At 40.8% G+C, this 19,340-nt stretch overlaps 1 protein-coding gene across 3 annotated transcripts in view; it reads left to right on the top strand.

The window, feature by feature from the left end:
• LOC125892227 (thymocyte selection-associated high mobility group box protein TOX-like) overlaps positions 1-19,340 on the top strand; it is a 102,596-nt gene that overhangs the window by 61,169 nt on the left and 22,087 nt on the right. For all 3 annotated transcript variants that reach the window (XM_049582075.1, XM_049582074.1, XM_049582073.1), the window contains one exon: positions 8,577-8,852. In XM_049582075.1, the coding sequence (XP_049438032.1) occupies positions 8,577-8,852 (276 nt within the window). The remainder of the gene's footprint in view (positions 1-8,576; positions 8,853-19,340) is intronic.

The following is a 19,340-nucleotide window of genomic DNA, read 5'->3' as shown; positions in this document are numbered from 1 at the left end:
CATTGGTTGAAGCACACCACAGCCCACCTTTAGCAACGGGTGCTGTGAATGACCCTGAGCTACTATCCGTCATGGCGAAACCCCCCCCCTCCTCTCTGCACACTTCACTTATCCCAGTTCTGTCTTGCTGTCAGTCAGCCCGGTGGGTTTGCTATTCCATTCTCCTTCCATTGTACTAGTCTGTCTGCTTCCCTTGATACATCACCCAAATGGAGTTCCTTGTCATTTCAAAGCCGGGTCAGATAGCCTTTGTGGACCCTGCAGACCGTCGCTGTAATGGTCACTTGTGCAGCACACCTCAGCAATGTTCAACACCCGCTGATGATGAGTTTGATTTCTGCCCTTTCTCATCTCTGCAAGGTTGATCTTTGAAGGTGAATTTTGAAATTCCCCATAAGATGTTTTAAAGATTTACTGTTGCCATCCGTCTATCTGGAATACACAGAGTGGACGTGACGGCCTTTATGTATGCATGGCCAGCTGTTGTTTGTCGCCAAATTCATGCTGCTCTGTCATTTTTTTCACAAAGTAGCATATGGCTGGATGACTTTCTATAGGACACTTCATACTCATTCAAAGTTATACGGCTTTATGACGCAAAAAATGGTTGTTTTTCTCTGATTAGTTACTTTTCTAACCGTATCGGTGTTTCGTGTTACAGGAAGCACTTTGAGTGTGTCAGTCACAGAAGCTGTAATAACGAAGTCCATCAAAGACAGACAGCTCTTGTCTTTGGACAATTTGCCCCCCATCAGCCATGACAGGCTCTCTGGTGTACTGTGCAACATTTTCATTCTCCTCCCTTTGACGAACACATCATTGTTCCCAGATGAGCTGTCTTCCACTAAACACCTCATAGGCCACGAATGACTCCATCGCCAAGCTAATGACTTCATCTCATCTTCCCAGCCATTTGTGTCAAGAAAACTTTTAGCTGAGCTGATTCATTTGTTTCCACTTAAGATAACTTAATTACATGAGATAACTTGACAAGGTGGAGCTGTTTGGTTGCAGAGGCTGTGCAGCCTACGAGCTTACATGTCAAGGGGAACTTTCTGCTGTTACTGTTAGCTTTGCTTGGCTAAAAATTGCCTCACCGTGCACCCAATCTTTTGTGAATTTATCATGCCATGAGGATGTTAGCTTGTATATGCTGTGTCTGAATACCAAGCGAAAATTGCAAACTAAAAGGTTTACAAGCAAAGGAGAGGACTACAAACTGTATGACTGGGTGTGTTTGCATGGTACCTGACCTAAAAACCACATTTCAATACAAAGCTTTATATACAAAATCAATTTAAAGTATACATTATTATGTTGTCTCTCAACATCACACTGGGAAGCATATTTTTCATATTTTTTGTCATAAGTCTGTTACACCTGTAACCACACCAAACAGTGACATCACTATGTACTGACACACCATGGAGTACACTTCTACACCACTGCAGAAAGGTGAAATCACTGGAGGTCAGCAAGAGTGAGATTTTCAGCTGCTGCTGATCTTTAAAGATGGTGTACTAGGGTAATTTTCAGGTTCCCTTGTATTTTGGGTTTCGACTAGCTTCAGTGTTCAGAAAACACTTTATTTTTATTTTACTGTCCGCACCTTTTATCTGAAATGCTCCATTGGTCAACATTTCCAGGTCTTACAGCATCTCTGCACCATAATTGCAGCTGGAGGAATGATTGATATAGAGAATAGTGGCGCTTTCTGCTATTAAAAAAAAAAATCATGCATAAAAGCTTCCAAACTAAAATCTTCACAATCGGACATATTCCAGCAGGAATATGATCCAAAATCTGGGAGAAATTAACAACATTGGTAAACAAGATTACATGTTTCTCTGATGTTTGCATGTAGCTACATGTAGCAGTGTAGGTTTAGTGCAAGCAGCAGTTCATTGAATGGCCACTTGAGGCTGACTCCAGAGGCCAGTCAATCCAGTCAGTAGAAGCATTGCTGGGTCTTAGTAGTAGTCGTCACAAACAAGTGCTCTTTGGATACTTCAGGTGTACTGTGTTTATTCCATCTTGTGAAGGGCTCCTTACATAAGTAAAGTGTACTCTCAATCAAAAAATATAAAATGCAAGTCTCCTTCACAAACAATCCAAGGCACACTGTAGGGTTTGTGCAAAAATTGAAATGCCTTTATTTTTCGTGGCAGCCTGGTACAAAAAGCAGTTTTGGTCTCTAAAGCTAACTTAAACATTCATGACAACTGGACAAGGGGTGAATTTTTGGGCGGAGCCGCTTTGAGTGACAGGTCCATCTTATTGTCCAAATTTTGTCACTTCTGGCTCCAAAAAATCAAGATGGCCACAGCCAAAATGCCAAACTCATCCACAAACCAAAGGGTGACATCACGGTAGCTAAGTCCATTATTTTATGTGAGGTAAACACTTGCAGTAGCGCGCCCGGAGCAGATGACCAAATGAAGGAATCCGTCGCAATCTGACATCAGCTTGTCCCAAAAGTAGAAAAAAATTTCTTTTACATACAATTGCTTCATTATTTGCATTTTTGGCCACGTTGAACATCCAACCTTGTAACATGACTTATATGACAGAGGTAAGGAAAAGCAAAGGTTTGTTCTAATAAAATGCAGTTCATTTACCAAATAAATCAGATAATTTCAAAGTAATAAAAAAGGAACTATGCAGCCTTTATTAGGTGTTGGAGTAAGTTAAGAAGGACTGAATGTCAATCGTTTCACCTCAATGCTTTATTGATTTAACGCTGCTAATGTTAATAATTGTATCCAAGGTTCAGAGCAAACAGTGGGTATAGTTAAAAGCATCCTTCAGATTCTTCTTCAGCCCAGTTTTGAATGTTTGTTTGTGTTTAAGTGATCCCATTGTAAAACATCACAAGTCATATACATTTTGTCAGTCTGGATCTTCCATAGATAGAAACTCAATTCTGTTCCCATGGGCTGAATCATCTCTCTCCATTCTTTTTTTTTTTTTTTTTTTCTTCCAAAGAACCAGGGTCTGCTTTATGTGTGATGATAGTCAGTGTGCCTCGGAGCAACATCTCACATCTATAAACTATGTTAAAGCAATATGGTGTTTTGATGTTGAATCGCAACTGATGCACAAAAGGAGCTGTGGTGTTGAAGTTACAGAGAGAAAATAAGGAAAGAATTGATTTGTAGATTCTTCAAAGGTCCAAAGTAGTAACGTCCTTGTCAAGAAAAATGACAGATTTGCTTAAATTTCACCTCTAGGAGGGAGTGAGGGGGGTGAAGGTCAGAGAGAGAGAGAGAGAGAGAGAGAGAGAAGGCTGAATCAACATTTGGTGTTTTTTTTTTTTGACCCCTCTCTCTTTTATCCACTCTCCTCCATGTCCTGAAAGACAGTATATTTATGAATTATTTATCTATGTTTGAAAATATTAAACTTGTGATGTCCTTGTCCCGTGTCTTATCTCCAAGGGCATCATAAGAAGCTGTAAAGAAAAAAAAAAAAATCACCAAAGCGATGGAAGGCACGGTCGTAAAAATAGCCTCTGACTGCGTTTAAATCTGGGTACATACATCAACGTGTTAAATTACTCATTCTCGCCAAACAAGCCTCTGCTCGTCTTTTATTTCTCTTTACAGCGATTAGAAAGGGTTGTACCCCACAGTCGAGCTTACAAGCCCTTTATCCCCAAGTAGTGCCCATCCTGTATGTGCATATGAGTATTTAGAGTAGAGCTGTGACATTAATAAATGAGTTGATATTAGCTGTAAGTTATTAAATTAATCACAAAGTAATGTGATGATCAAATAATTAGTTTGACAATTTTTTAAGAAGAAAAAAGTCAAAATTCTCCAATTCCAGCCTCTTAAAGTCCCCATCAAACAGAAGTTAGAGCATCTTTAGCTTCTGTGCTGTGACGTATTTCCCAGTGAAAGTATTTGATCAGTGTAGAGTTACAACAGAGATTTAAATCCCTTCCTTCGCATTTGATTGCACCGCTAAAAAGCAGGCGGGCTTAGTGTTTAGCGTGATGCAGAGCTACAGTGAAGTCCAATCCTGAGCAGCCTGCTGAGCAGCTCCACGCACACCTCCCTCACTGTTAGATCAGGAGGAGGATGAGGGAGAGATGAATAAATTAAACCTCAGTCACACTGTTTTGAAAATGAAAACAAGGACTTTGCTTACTGATATCTGGACACACATCTCTTCCTAACTCACTCCATGTTGCTCTGTTAGCTACTACCACCAACAAACAGTGAAGTGTGGTTTTATATGGCGAGTGTGGCAAGCTAGTCGTCCAAAGATTCAAGAGAGTAAACTTTTGTAAATGCCCCTGGGTGCAGGATGAGTCAAACATTTTATACCCATTTAAAGAAAGAGAAAAGTTAGGGATTTTGATGTAAAAAAAATACTCTGATTTATTTATTTATTGACATATAACTGGCATATAACAAGAGATAAATGATCAATTAACACATAAACTCAGGATTAATTACTGTCTTTAAGAAGCTGTGGCACCCACATTTTTTTTAAGTGAGTGAAGGTAGTAGTACTTTGTGAAACTAGACAACCTAAGGCATCCATTGGTACCAACCATGTCAGCATTGCTTGTTGGTAGGGGGTCCATGTCATTGGTTCGACATCCCTTTAGTCCGACTGTCCGCAGTGCCGAACGGCTCACGGCGGGCGTATGGTGCGCCACGACCGGCTTGAGGCGGAGCAGGCTCACGGCTTATGTGTTTTCACTTTCTTTTTCATTTTAACCCACACCATGATCTTTTCCTGACCCTAACCAAGTGGTTTTTGTGCCTAAACCTAACCAGACCTTAACCACAGGGCATCATGATGATTTCAGAACGGACTTCGGAACAATCAGTTTACAATGGGATGCCGGACCAATGGACTGTCGAACCAATGCGCAGTTCCCGTTGGTAGGAGGCTAAATTAAGGTCCAAGGTTATGCTAAATTTTAGCAAGGGAACATTGATTAATTTATTTTCTGCAACCGCTCATTCTGTGTTGGGGGGGCTTGAGCCTATCCCAGCTGGGCAAGAGTTGGGGTACACCCTGGACAGGCCGCCAGGCTATCACAGGGCTGACACACAGAGACAGACAACCAGTCATGCTCACATTCACACCTACGGCCAATTTAGAGTCACCAATTGGCCTAACGTGCATGTCTTTGGACCGTGGGAGGAAGCCGGAGTACCCAGACGAAAACCCACACTGACACAGAGAGAACATGCAAACTCTGCATAGAAGGTCTTCCTCACCCCAGGGTTTGAATCAGGAACTCTCTTCCTGTCCTGTGAGGTGACAATGCTAACCAAGTCGAGGGGATAATACCACAGAAAAAGGGGTCCCTTGTACTCTAATCTCAAGATATCTGAATTTAAAAAAGTTCCATGGGTACCTACGAGTCCCCCCTGTTTTGTTCCTTTCAATCAATGTACTCCTTCAAATTAAAGCTGTAAATTTGCCTTTTGTTAAGGAAAAGGACCTCTATAGCCTATTTGAAAAACAATGAATCACTAGCACTTGTATATGCAGTTCACATATTTAAACAGGATTGTAAAGGGACTCAGTATTTCAACTGCAGCAGTATTAATCTGTGCACATCAGATAATTAGTGACATTAACTGTAAAAATAAGAAACCACAGTGTATTAGTATGCAATTCTTTAACTGTCCATATTGACATCGTTTTCAACTAGTCTGTATACTACAATTGCATAATCGCACCCCAGAAATTCAGTTAGGACTTTTGGTTGTGATGTGCCACCCCAGAATTTTCAGTGGCCCCATCTGGTCCCCCTTTGAAAAATTCTAGGTGCACCACTGTCTCTGACAATGATCGTCCCCTAACCCTAACCAATTATTTCTTCTAAGCCTAATCAAATCTTCTCCGTAGTGCTGGAAGATAAATCGACAGTCACATGAATAATTCTTGCAATGCTGTGCCAGAACAGAAATGCTCATATGTGTTGTTTCGACCACGTATTTTCTCATTCAGACTGGAGGACAGACATGATAATTCATTAAATCTGCTGATGATTCTCTCAATTAGTTGATTAATCTCTCAGTTTATAAAATAGTAAGAAAGAGCCCACATCTGCAAATATCTTGTTTTGTTTAAAAACACAAAGATATGCAGTTTATTATCATAGAAAAGCCACAAACACATTTGAGAAGCTGAAAGAGCAAATTTGTGGCATTTTTGTCACAGAAGCACAAACCAGTGAGATTTGTTTTTATTTGTTTACTGAATTAAACCTAGCGCATATGCTTGTTAACAATAATAACATATGACAACAAGAATAAATGTCAGACGACGGAGACACATTTGCAAAACCTTTATCGTGGGAAAAGGAATTGTCAGTGATAATATTTCTGAGCAAGCACCAAGAGTGAGTGTTATGGGAAGAGAAAACAGCACATCACCCCCTGATAGTAAACATACTCCCTTTTATTATTATTATTTTCTCCCTAATGATAGTGCACATTATGAGACTTTTATCCTATCTTCAAGCACCAGCTCTGCTAGTGGGGACATTGTAGCTGTTCCTCGACGCTTCTTGCCATTTGTTTGCTAAAAGTATTTGTTTGCAAGATGAATTGCTGCACTGGCAGGCGAGATGACAGCCTACACGAAGATGATATTGAATTGATTTCTGAAATGTTGCAGAACGGACTAGTTGATGTGTACCACGAGACATGAATAATAAAAATTCTATTAAAAAGCTCTTGAATGGCTGACACTGGAATATTATTTGTGATGATTAATTTTCTTCAGTCATTATAAAGGGGAGTTGGCATCAGATTGCCTCTGACAAAATTGCTTTTCATTCCCTGGTGAATACCCTCAGTATGCTTTTTGAGAGCACAAAACCATATTTCTCAGCGCAATATTATGTCAAGATAGGCCCTGGAAAAGACAAGCACAGGCTCCGCTCATGTGTCAACTTATTAGTACCATAAAATCTGTCCTTTTTTACCTGCTGTGGATCATTTGGACACTTTGGATAGGTTTCATAATTAGGAATGTGGGGTTTGTTTAGTCCAGTTTTTCTATTTCTAAAAAAAACATATGATTGGCATTATAATTACGGGATTATAAAATAACTACTAAGTGAGTGTCAATGGTGTTTTTCCACATAATGAATTTGATTAACTGTATTTTAAAGGCGTGCAGGCTGACAGTTTGTTGCTTTAAAGCTGTCAAGATTTCTGAAGCAAATTATTCTGTACAGCAGCTGTTGTTGTCTAACTCTAATTAATTTGCTGTGTATGTTTGTGTTGAATTAATTCTTTACACTTTTGTAAGCGCAACAATTTGCATTTCTAATTATTTTATTTCCAGCAAAACAGCCTGAATTGACTGCCACGGCTCAGTGTCTGCTGCAGACACACACATCTGAACAACAAAAATCAACAGGTGCATTTAAAAGCCAATTATGAGGCTTTTTAATTACTCTGGAACATCCTTTGTTAGCTGTGTCTCTCCGGCATTGTTACTGAACTTCAGTTTGCCCTGAGAATGTTTCATGGCAGTGAGGTTGTCAGGTGGGCATGTTTTTTTCTCAGGCATTTGAGTGTCGATTCTTATTTTGTTTACGCTCTAACTAAATGCAGCGTCGTTTTGAGACACAGGTACAATGTTCTCATGCTCTCGTGTTGTGTTCACGTGCTTCCTCCCACGTTCCAAAGATATGCAAATTACAGTAGGTGGGTTATAGACTCTATTTTGCCCATACATATGAAACTGTCTGTGTGTGACCAGTCCTGGTATTTTCCTTTGTTGCAATAAATTATCCTTTAGCAGCTGTGAAAATTAAAGGGATACCTCAATGAATTGTATCATGACAGTGTGGGTCGTATGTCTAAATGAACTGCACCTGGATCTTTCTGCACATCTCTCAGCTCAAATCAGCCTGCAGATTTTTGCAGGCTCCTGGGATGGTGATTGAACTTCAGATTGTACTTCTGCATTTTTGTTTGCCACCACAGACAAAAAGAGTCCAGATGCAAATCAAAAAAGAAACCCGCCCCTCTCTTTCTCTGTCTCTCAAACTCAGACCAAACTTAAATTGTAAAAGTAGGCAGTGCTGATTAAATATAAACCAAGATTTTGTGACTGTTTAGCAAATTTCTTGCCTAAGATGTCTTCAGAAACATATTTCAGTTTGGCTGGAATACAAGAATTTGTGAACAGGAAGTGGGCGCCATACTGTTTCCTGTATTCTGTAAAGATCAAACGGTGAAACTAAGCAGTGCTGATCAAATATGAACCGAGATTCTGTTACTCCATTGCCTGTTTCTCACCTAAAATGTTTAACTATGATTTAAGATATTTAATAACCAGCTGGCTGCCATATTGTTTCCTGTGGTAAAAACAGCCAAGTTCACATCCTGTTTCCAACTAGCATGAGTGTTTATTGGTCCAATGTGGCACAGTGTATGCATGATCACAAAGACACATGACTGCATAGACAACCCAGTATTATGAAAAGACCATCTTGCCTTCTTTAAGCAAAAAAATGTAAATGAGTAAAGGTTGCTGCGATTGCAGTTTTATCCTCTTCTAAAAGAATCTTGTCTCTGTCTTTCCAGAGCTACTCCAGTCAGGGCAGAGGCAGCAGCGGCGGAGGAGGCGGAGGAGGAGGAGGAGGAGCAGGGGATGAAGACTACGAGATCCCCCCCATCACACCCCCCAACCACGCCGACCCCTCTCTGCTGCACCTCATGGAGCACGAGTCAGGTTACCCCTTCCATTCCCTGCCTCACAACGGCCTGCTCAACACCTACTCCTACCCCGAGCTGCCCGCCCTCATGATGTCCAACATGCTGGGTCAGGACACCCACCTCCTCTCGGGGCCTATGCACTCAGTGAGTACATTTATTTTTTTTTTGTCTGTCTGTCCCCTTTTAGCTGCGGCCCTCTGTGATCGTGCAAGTCAAGCGCTGTGGTAGGCTATTAGTCTCTGTGGTCGGAGGTCTGGAAGTCAGCCAGCGAGTCAGCACGCAGAACATTTTCTCTGAAGGTTTCACACGTTTGTGTCATGTAAAGTTCAGTCTTTTAAAACATTTCCAAAAATGATTGATCTTTCGACACTCTACTGAAGCTTTAAACTCACATAAACAGCAATGAAATGGTGAAATGACTAATTCTCCTTGTGTGCCGCTCTCAATAGTCCCTGATTATTTTTTCATAATAGCAAAGCATTCTTTTATTAGAGTGATAATTAGCCCGGTTAGAGGCCGAGGAAGCTGAGACAGTGCAGTCGGAGCAAGGCCAGAGTCTATACATGCAACATTTATAAATACAGAGCGCTGCTGCCTCCTTAACACCCAGACCTTTGCGGCACAGCTCCTTTAATATCCATTCAGCTGCACAACTCAAAGATTTCATTGCCTCAAAGTGAGCCAAGAAAGGGAGCAAGAAACTCGGAGCTGCACATTTTCATTCGTTATGATCGGCAAAGCGAAAAAGGAAGTGGAAGGGATGGAGGGTGGTGGTGGGGGGTGCAGGTTTTGAACAGAAAATCTTGACGAGGAAAGGGGGGGGATATCCCTTGTCAGCTGTTTTTTCTTTTCAAAAGGATGCTGAGGACCCCCGCTCCCCCCTCCAGTAAAGGGACTTTTTCTTGTGTTAAACATGCTTCAGACTGAACATGTAAACACCCCTGGCGAACACATTCAAATGCTTTAATCATAGGATCGAACCAGATGAATTATAGATGGCCTCTGTGGTAAATTATTCAACGTTATATACTTTCATCTGACATAAATATTACTTTTTTCTCTTCTGCCCTCCATCATGAATATTTATGCTTTAATGTGAGCATCCGTGGCATTTATCCTCCGTTAATCAGGTCTTATGTGATTTTCAGAATCAAACTGCGTAAGTTGCAAGCTTCATTTTTTTTCCCGTGGGTGATAGCTAAGGCCTCCATTAAAGCCAGTCTTCAGGATTAGGTCACAATCCATTGGCTACTGTGGTGAATATGCTGGGTGCAGTAGAAAGATGTTGTTGACTGGAACATTTTCAGTCGATCTGCTTTTTTAGTGTCGTTTGCTGCTTTGACGAAACCTATGCAATCATCTGGATGAGTTGATTTGAGGAGATGACGACATATAAGCTGTGCCTCTGGATGCATGTGTGCAGTATATGTATAAAGCTGATGTCCATTGCACCAGTATATGTAACAAAGCAGCCCTTTTTTTGGCCAATAGTCTTTTACAAGGAAACAGAGAGGGAGTGCCTGCCTCTTAAACAGCTTTTGTTTCACCTTTGCAATTATTTATTTTCAAATAGCCCTTCAGGGTAATGTTCCATTTTCTTATTTCACACCCCCTTTTCTCATAAATGAACCGTCATTGCAATAAATCACTGCACAAACAGAGACTTGCACACACTGTGAAAGGTCCAGAGATTTATGTAACACATTCATGTTTCCCACTTCCACATTTTAGTACTACTCTAGCAGAGCCTGGCTAATAATAGCCGCTATTAATATTTCTTGTTGCCTAGCAACCCCAGCAAGTAATAGCTTACTCTGGAAAAATAGATGACCGATAAGGAAAAAGGAAGGGGGGTGCTGGTGGGGGTTGGAGTGGGGGGGGGGGATTCAATTCATTTATTATCTCCTGGGACAAGAGGAGCTTATTTCTGAGGCTGCGGAATAGGAAAGTAGGCTGTATATTGAGAAATATTTTAAAGCAATTGAAGATGACGTTATTTTCATTTTGGTTCCATTAGGGATGTTTCATTTGATGTTTCCCCAACAAAGTCAATTAACCTTAATTTCATACTGATAAAGGTATAATAAGGAAGATTAAATTTATGCCTGCTGAATGCTTAAAGAATAATAAAGGTGGATGGAAATAGGCTCTCAGTGTAACGGGGTCGGAAATGAAGAGACGAGCCCGTACCTTTGTTGTACTGTGTTAACAGAAGCCTTTCGGTAAAGCCACAAAATTGGAGGAGATAGCTGGAAAACCAAAGCGCTAATCGTTCACCAGTCTTCTCTCACCGTTGCAGAAGAAGCAAATAAAAAGTCAACAGCGTTACCTTAAGGATACACTCCTCTTCAATAAAAGCTATCCTTCAGAGCACATATAAACCTCCTACAAGTACAAGCTCAGCTGGAGCAACAGATACGCTTCATCTCAAGGGATGTTGTTGCTGGTTTTTGTACAACATTTAGCCCGAGGCTAAAGCTCTGTAAACTTCTCCCTGCTTTGGGATTCTCTTTTTCAGCGCACATCGATCCTACAGCAAACACAGTTAAATCATTACAGCAGTGAGAGCACTGGATTGACCATCATCTTCATACTGCATACTGTACGCACACAATTTTGCATCAGTTTGTCCTGGTAGCTTTTAAGTCTGTAATTTCTGCTCATTTAGAGTTGACTATATAATAATCTTATGATTTCTGGCATGCAGAACAGCATATGTCTCTGCAAGAGCCCTGTTTTTTCCTGCAAAATTTATTCTGTCTGACAACCTCCTCTTTTCCATCTAATTATGACTCCACAGGCAGCAGAAATATTAGCTGCTGAATCAAAAAGATGTGTAGCAGATGGAAAAAACAGGTGTCAAATACATGCATTGAGTATTAGGCAAATTTCAGAGCTTGAACTTTTGAAGTACATTGAGGTTTTCTATTTTTATTTTCAACCGGCAGAACCAGCACTTTGTTCAGGTGTGGGGTTTGATCCTTTCTGCTGCAGTCGCATGTTGTTCATAATAGTCTTAACTGCCAGTTTTGAACCGTTTCTCAGACTTGAAACTGCTCCATTTACAAGGACTCCAACAAGCAGAAGGATCAACAACGGTATTATAAAAGACAGAGCTGTCAATCACAAATGCTCTTACATTCTCCTAACTCCTCCCAACATCAGTGACCTACTCTGTCAGCTCAAGGAAGAGACGGCGAAGTCTTGGATGACTGGATACTGCGAAATGTAACATGCTTTCGTGTGAATGTTCATTGCAGAGGGAGAATCCCTGTCTCACCCTCAGCTGTCAGCAGTTCTGCCACCCCGGCGCTCAGGGAGGAGGTGGCATCCAGGGGTCTTGTGTTCAACAAGCCCCCTGATTGCTTAGGTCTGTCTGAGGCTACAGCCGAGGGGAGATGCAAGCAAGATCTACCGCTTTGAAAAAAATAAAAGAGGAGGTACACTCACCAGCAGACAGTAATGAGGGGTCGTGGAGGAGTTTGCAGAACGGGCCCAACATGGAGCCTTGAGGGGCGCCGGTGCGTTTAAATATTGAAACAGAGCACCAGCCCCTGTCTCATTACCGGTGTAATGAGGCTGGTTAGGGAGGAGGAAAGCCCCTGCCGTCAAAAAAAAGCTGCCAGTTTTACAAGTTTATGTCACACATTCAGTCAGACGATGGGAAGTTTGCTTAGTTAAACTGTAGTTTAAACATGTGGTGCTCCATTAATATTTTTGGCAGGACGTGTGAAAAGCAGTTGATTTATAACATTGGTGGACCAAATAATTTTGAGGACTTCCTGAGAGGAACTGCCCATTGGAGAGCTCCCCAAAGAGCTACATACCTGCAAGGGCTTTTTTCTGTTTGCGTTTCCACCTCCAGTAGGAACACTGAAATGACATACTGTAAGCCGGCTGAAAAATCACAACGCATAGATATTCAGTAAAGCCTTGACGTCACTGTTGGTCCATTTGTCTGCTTTTGTTTCAATTAATTTTTCTTCTGACCAGTCTTTTGTGTTTTTTTTGTTTGTTGTTTACAAGGCTAATGGTTATTTAAAAATGGCGGTTGCCAAGGCTGCATTGGCTATGTTCAACCAATCAGCATACACTTAAGTCAGTCATAGTTTCTCTTCTTCCTCTGTAGGAGTAACCACTCTGAAGTAGAAGCTAAAAAAAAAAAAACAAACTGTTGTTAGAGCTATGATTGTTCCTCGTTCTTACGGTGCAGTAAGGGGGATTCTTGGAACTATGAAAATGTTCCTCTGGTCCAAAAATGCATAGTGACAAGCAGGTGTTGATGCCATGAATAATTTGTCAGCTGAAGATGCAGCTTTAGCTATGTATTTTTAAGGCTGCATTAAAATTAAAAGAACTCCACAGCTGGATGACAGACACACTGCCTTGACATGATACCATTATATGAAATTGTAATTGGAGCAACTTCAGCATTCATTTAGAGTCATGTTGGTGGCCACTTGATGGAAATATGTGTAACATTCACTGTCCTTTAGCTCTGGTGCACCTGAGGAAAATATCTGGTTCTTTGACAGCTAGATGTCTGACTTCCCTGGGTGGTTGCTAACTTTGTTTGTCTGCCATTTGTGCTGAGCATGTATGACACATTTGAACTGTCATAGTTGTTTTTTTAACAACTGGAACTGTGGTTTACAACAGGTTTAGATAGTACCAAGAAATATCAGGATACAGGGGTGTAGTGCTATTTGTGTAAGTCCCAGAGTACGCCGATGACTCACGCATGTGTACACAATTAAGTTGTTGCTCAGTTCGAAGGTTATTTACACCCTATATTCCTACAGTGGCAAGTTAACGTACGTTGTCAACTATAACTCTAAAATAAAAGACGTTATGTCACCTTTTTATTTTTTCTAGTTACTAGACTGAGAAAAAAATATTTAATTTGCTGTACCACTTAAAGGTTATTGCTAGTACCTAGCACCAACTTTTAAGGTTGAATGTTTTCTTGCATGTTGCTCAGTGCGTGCAGTGAGTTGACGTGAATCAATCGGCACACCTCAAACATTGAGGACACTTTGAACAATTCATTTATTTTTATTGTCTCTCTTGCATGTCATGTGCTTTAGTGATTATTGGATCCTGGAGCGCTTAAAATTGTATGAATTTTAAATGGCTTATGTGAATTTCAAATATTATACTTCGTCACTTGAAAAGAAAAAGTGGCAAAGCATCGTTCTGGTTTGCTCCAGCAGCACTACACCGCTGTCAAGACATAAAACCAAAACAATAAGCTAAAGGAGGCTTAAAAGCTATAGTTAGGTGATAACTCAGTCATTCCTAATATGGAAAATATTGATTCATGAAGCTTTAAGTTTGGAAAACTTACCTTAACCAGGCCTCTATTAAATAGTATGATGCAGAAATACCCAGTGTATCAGTACATGTCTGTGCAGTCGTGCACAGTGCATCAGTACAGTGTGTTTGCTCTGCCTTTATTTGCAGGATCAGTCTTTGTCAGAGTCACTGATTGCTACAAGGTTATGTGAGCTTGACTTCATTTAATCTGTGAAAGTAAATTTATTTTGCATCACTTGGCATTTAGGACATAGACAGCGGGGGAAAAGGCCGTAACTATTTTAATGCAGCAACATAAAAACTATACTGACAGCTTTGTTTATTGACAGCGCAGGGATAGTTAGATAGAGGCCCAATCAAGCCATTAAAAAGATCAGAGTAAGCTTATCCACACTGTACACAAACATCTTAGACAGCAATATTCAGACAAATATGTTGATATAATATATGGAAATGAAAACGCACTTAAAGCAAAGGGGTGAATATAAAGGAAGTGTTCACAGTGTGTACAGTGCACACACGATCTAATGAGAACTGCCTTAAAATAAACTTTATCTAAAAGAAAAGACTGTCACTGAGACATTGCAGCTTGACTTGACTCCACAAGCTCAGTGCAGCTGGATTACTTGTGTTTTTTAAATTGAAACAGCAATCTTTTTTTTTTCCACTGTAGGTTTTAGACATATCTCATATGACCCGCTTGCTCTGCTGCCTTTCACTGGGATAGATATGACATCTCGGTGACGTTCCCAGATAAATCACTTTTTGTAACAGTAGAAATGTTTTCTGTTGCGGCTTTTCATTTCACAAAAGACAGATGCCCTTCAGTGCTACACTCCACAACAGGGGTGAACAATGTGTCTTGTAGTTGTCAAGAGAAATGACAGCGAGATAATTGGTAGGGCACTCCCGTTTCATTTAAATCGAAACAAATAGGCTTCCAAAGAGAGAAATGTGCTTTAAAAAAGTAAAGCTTTGTTTTGTGCGGGTTATTATGCGGGCTTCGCAGTGAAATAATGAAGAGGAGTATTAACAGATTGAGCATTAAAAACAAATGCACATTCATTGCAGTTCATGAATATTCATGGCACTAATTCAAATAACCTTAGGCGACTGTTACGACTAATGAATATTTAAAACAGCTTGGTCACAGAGATTTGAACATTGCGTTACAGCTGACTTTCTGGGATCATCTTGTACAAGGGTAAACAATTAGGAATGGCAAAAACAGATTTCAGTGGTGATCAAAATACATCTGGAAAACAATATCTCATGTTGTCACATTAGTTATGGGCCATTGACGCTCCGAAGGAGAACGTGATGACATGCGAGAGGACAACGGGGTGAAGAGTCGGCGATCATCAGGACTATTAGTAGATTAATCAATTATTAAGTCAATAGATAATTAATGGGGGAAAAAATTTGAGAATTGAAATCATTAACAAAGTAAAGCAGCTTTCCAAGTGTAAACATATGCTGCTTTTTTGGGGGACGCAGGGGCACATCCCCCTAAATATTTTTAACATAAGCATTTGCCCCCCCCCCCCCCAATAAAATGTGGAAGTAGGGACTTATTTTGACAAAATTAAAGACATTTCCAACATAAACTCATGAATAAAACTTCACTGGAATGCAGGAAATTTAATGGACCCCTAAGACCCAGTTTTTATATGTGTCACCCTACATTTATGAAATGGAGCCAATGCCCTTGTTTGGTTGGACAAAAAAAACGCTATCTCAAACTGTAACTTAAGGAAATTGTGATGTGTGTTTGCCTATTTTCTCACATTTTGTAGACAACCATATTAGAAGGATAATCCAGTTTCATCATAAAAGAGATTTTAGGTTGCAGCCCTAATCAGTTTTGATGAGTAGCCCTGTTCTGTCCTCAAACCTTTTGAGCTGTCTCAGTCCTTTAAAGAGCAGAAAGAGAAAAGCAGCCCCAGCACAGCGACTAACAGAGCAGCTCTCACCCTCAGAGGGACCCGCAGCTGACTAAACATGTTTACATTTACCACGCTGGTTCTGAAAAAGCCCGGCACCCTTACACGCTGCGAGCAGGAGAATCCCGTACTGCCCACTTAAAAGGGGGCCTCGGCTGCTTCCTTTGAGGGATCAGCGTGGTGACTCGTCCTCCTCGCCACCACCGCAACGCTAATTAGGCCCGCCACAAAGCCAGCCTGTGGGGATAATGTCCCATTATTAGAGTCATTTGTTTCAATTAACCGCTCTGTGATTCTACAATAGCACGCCGCGGCCCAGTGCAAAGAAGCCATTACTCTCGACCAAGGAACCGCTGAGGTTTGGGACAAGAGTGTTTGTAAGAAGGTTATGGGTACCTGCTCCTGCCAGCGGTGGTGCTGCCAGGCTCCACGTAGTGCCACAGTCATTGATGAGTTGTTTCAGCACTTGTTTGTATCTTCCTTTTTAGGGTGTTTAAAGACTGTTTTTGCTGTTGCTGATTTTTTTTTGTTTTGTGCACTTCACTGAGAACTGATTGAAAGTTAGTAAAGGGGATTGTTGACTTGAGCTGGAGGCAGTTTCCTTTTACATACTGAGAACATTGTGGTGTGCTGAATTACTATTCTGCTACTGTATACTTACTGTATGCTACATGCTCCTTTAGACATTTTTAGACTGCAAGGTTACTTTCTGCAGGAGGCTCTCTTTTTTCTCCTCAGCTCATGCATTTACTCTCGTAACTCTAAAATCCTCATCGTAGATTTGAGGAGTTTTAATCATCTATTTTCATCATATCAGCAGGAAAAAGAAAACAGATTGCTCTGACAACACTTCTCCCTCCTCTATCTGAGACTTGCGAAATAACAATTAATCTGGAGCCTTTATGGCCACCAACAAGCGACCCTTGATAATAGCTGTTTGTACTGTTTCTGCACTTGCACACTGCTTTCTGTTGGTCACAGCTGGAGGCTAAAAGATCCTACTGGTTGCAGGTTGCATAAGGCATGAGTATGAGAGAGATTATGTCTGTGATTTGTTGCCTGATGTAAGAGGAATAATGTCAAGAAGTGGCGTTTGTATTAACAGCTTTGATGCCAGTTCTTCAGTGACTCTTCAAGCAGCAAAAACATTGTGTCTGTAAAAATTAACTTCTTGTTTGAAACATCACTCCCTCCCGATCATTTGCATATTGTTTTTTTAGCAGCAGCCAGCTTCACTGTAAACTACCTCAATGCTTTTGGACACTTAACAGCGGCAGTACAAAGACGCTTATCAACTCCAAATGCTCCCGAATACAATATTTCAGAGCACTTTTAGGTCCTTTCAACACTAGATAATGGAAACTTCGATTGCTACCAAGAGGTTGCTGCCCTGTGATGCCTCTGTTGCCAGGCTCTCTCATTGGCTTTCTCCCCCTGCTGCGCAGATGTTTACAAAGAGACATCACCAGCTCACATTAAAGGGTTCAAGTTGTCCCCTCGGGCTGTTGCTATGGAAATAACCCTGCTATGGTCGCTCATTCATGTTTGATTAATTGTTTTTTCCTCTCTGTGCTGTTGCCTCTACAAAGACCTCATCATGGGAACATTTCATCTTGAAAACAAACAATAGAAAAAGACGAATATGTCCATATCTGTTTTATTTGGACTTTGAGATATTCTCTCCTCCAGCTTTGAGGACAATAGTGCTGATAAAAGTCTTAGAAATTGTATCAGTGTTGTATAAATGTTAATAAAGCATAGCCTGCGAAGCCATACAATCATAAAGACTTTTTTTTATTTTGTTTCCCAGACTCACCTGGACTGAAGATAAGCATTTTGCCTTTTTCCCCTCCTAAATTGCACTGTGTAGTGCTGAGCTACAGCAACCCACTGGGGCCAATTAGGATGCCAGCAGAGCCAGGAAGTGCATAGCAGATGCTTTTGCCACTATTTATTAAAATCCAATCTGCGGGGGCCCCTCCAACAGCTCGTTAAACTACCGTTAATCTAATTAGCTCTCACTTGCCACTGTTTTCACCACATTACCAAATACAAGGGCCTCGACTTTGCAATTTAGGCTGATTAAGTAGGTCCAGTGCTGTTAGGCAGAGCTTGTAGGGAGGAGCTCCTCAGAGCTGTCAGTCATTTTCCAGAGTCAGATAAATCATGCAGCCTAGTTCAGCAATGGCTTTGGGCTCGAGTTTGAATTAAAATATCTGCAATGGGAATATTGGTTGAAATCAAATCCACATTGCCAGCTCTGTAGTGCAAGCCCACATGTCTGAAAACACTAATGAAATACTCCACATCATAAAGGCCTTGTATATTTGTAATGGCACGGTACCAGAACTGGATACAAATTCCATAATGGGCTCTTTATGGATAAGGTCTCTGTCATTCCCACTGATGTGCTTTCATGTCTTTTAGATCGCGATCATGAATCTGCACTTCCGGTTCATTATTGTTGGGCCAGGCTGTATTTTTATTTGATGAGTGCTGCTCTCTGGAGCAAGTGCCTGGTTCTACTCAGAGATCTGTGCGGCGGCTTTGACATGCAGTCCTGCTCATTGCTTACAGATGGGCAGTCTGACATGGAGCCGTAATCGCTTCCAGATGAGTCGAGCACAGTATATATTTTAAGACATATTTTAATCCATCAAGCCGTCATGTTGAACTACGATGGGAATACACAAAGAGAAGACTAACACAGGGCTGATTGTAGAATAATTGACAGGTCGTATAAGACATAAAGAATTTATGGGAACATGTACTTTCAATCGACTATCACATAATGTGTAATATTCAAACAATTTTAACAAGCATCTTGTATTTTGGATTACATCCATGACGTCTACAGGCAGTCGTAGTTTAGAGAAAGTTGAATCATTCTGATCTCAGACAGCTTTGTTTACATTCTCATTTTGCCTGCCAACATTTTGTAAGGCCACAATCTCGACAGCATTACACACAGGGGCACTTTGAAATGTGAGGTGAAAGCGATATCTAAATAACAACGAAATGCATGTAATAAAAAACGAAATGTAAGCCCACATGATCCTCCACCCTAATTATGGAAACTTAACAAAGACTTGCTCTTACTCTTTCTCAAAACCCACTCCAGCATTTATTCTCTCCAAAATCATCACATCATACAGTCAGAAAGGCTTGCATCTTGTAATTTATTTCAAATACATGATGCTGGAAAAACTTTGGTTAGTATTCATCATTTATCACACGTTTCTTTACTGCGTGCATCCTCACAAGCTGCAGCAACCAACTGGATGGATGATTCAGTTGACAAACAGGCTTTCACGTTTTTAAACCTGCTGACTTTGTAGCCACTCATGAAAGACGTGTGCCACAATAACTTTGT

This window comes from Epinephelus fuscoguttatus, linkage group LG7 (assembly GCF_011397635.1).
Source record: "Epinephelus fuscoguttatus linkage group LG7, E.fuscoguttatus.final_Chr_v1".
NCBI lineage: Eukaryota > Metazoa > Chordata > Actinopteri > Perciformes > Serranidae > Epinephelus > Epinephelus fuscoguttatus.
The sequence above is the reverse complement of the archived record's forward strand: the minus strand, read 5'-3'. Positions and strand labels throughout refer to the sequence as shown.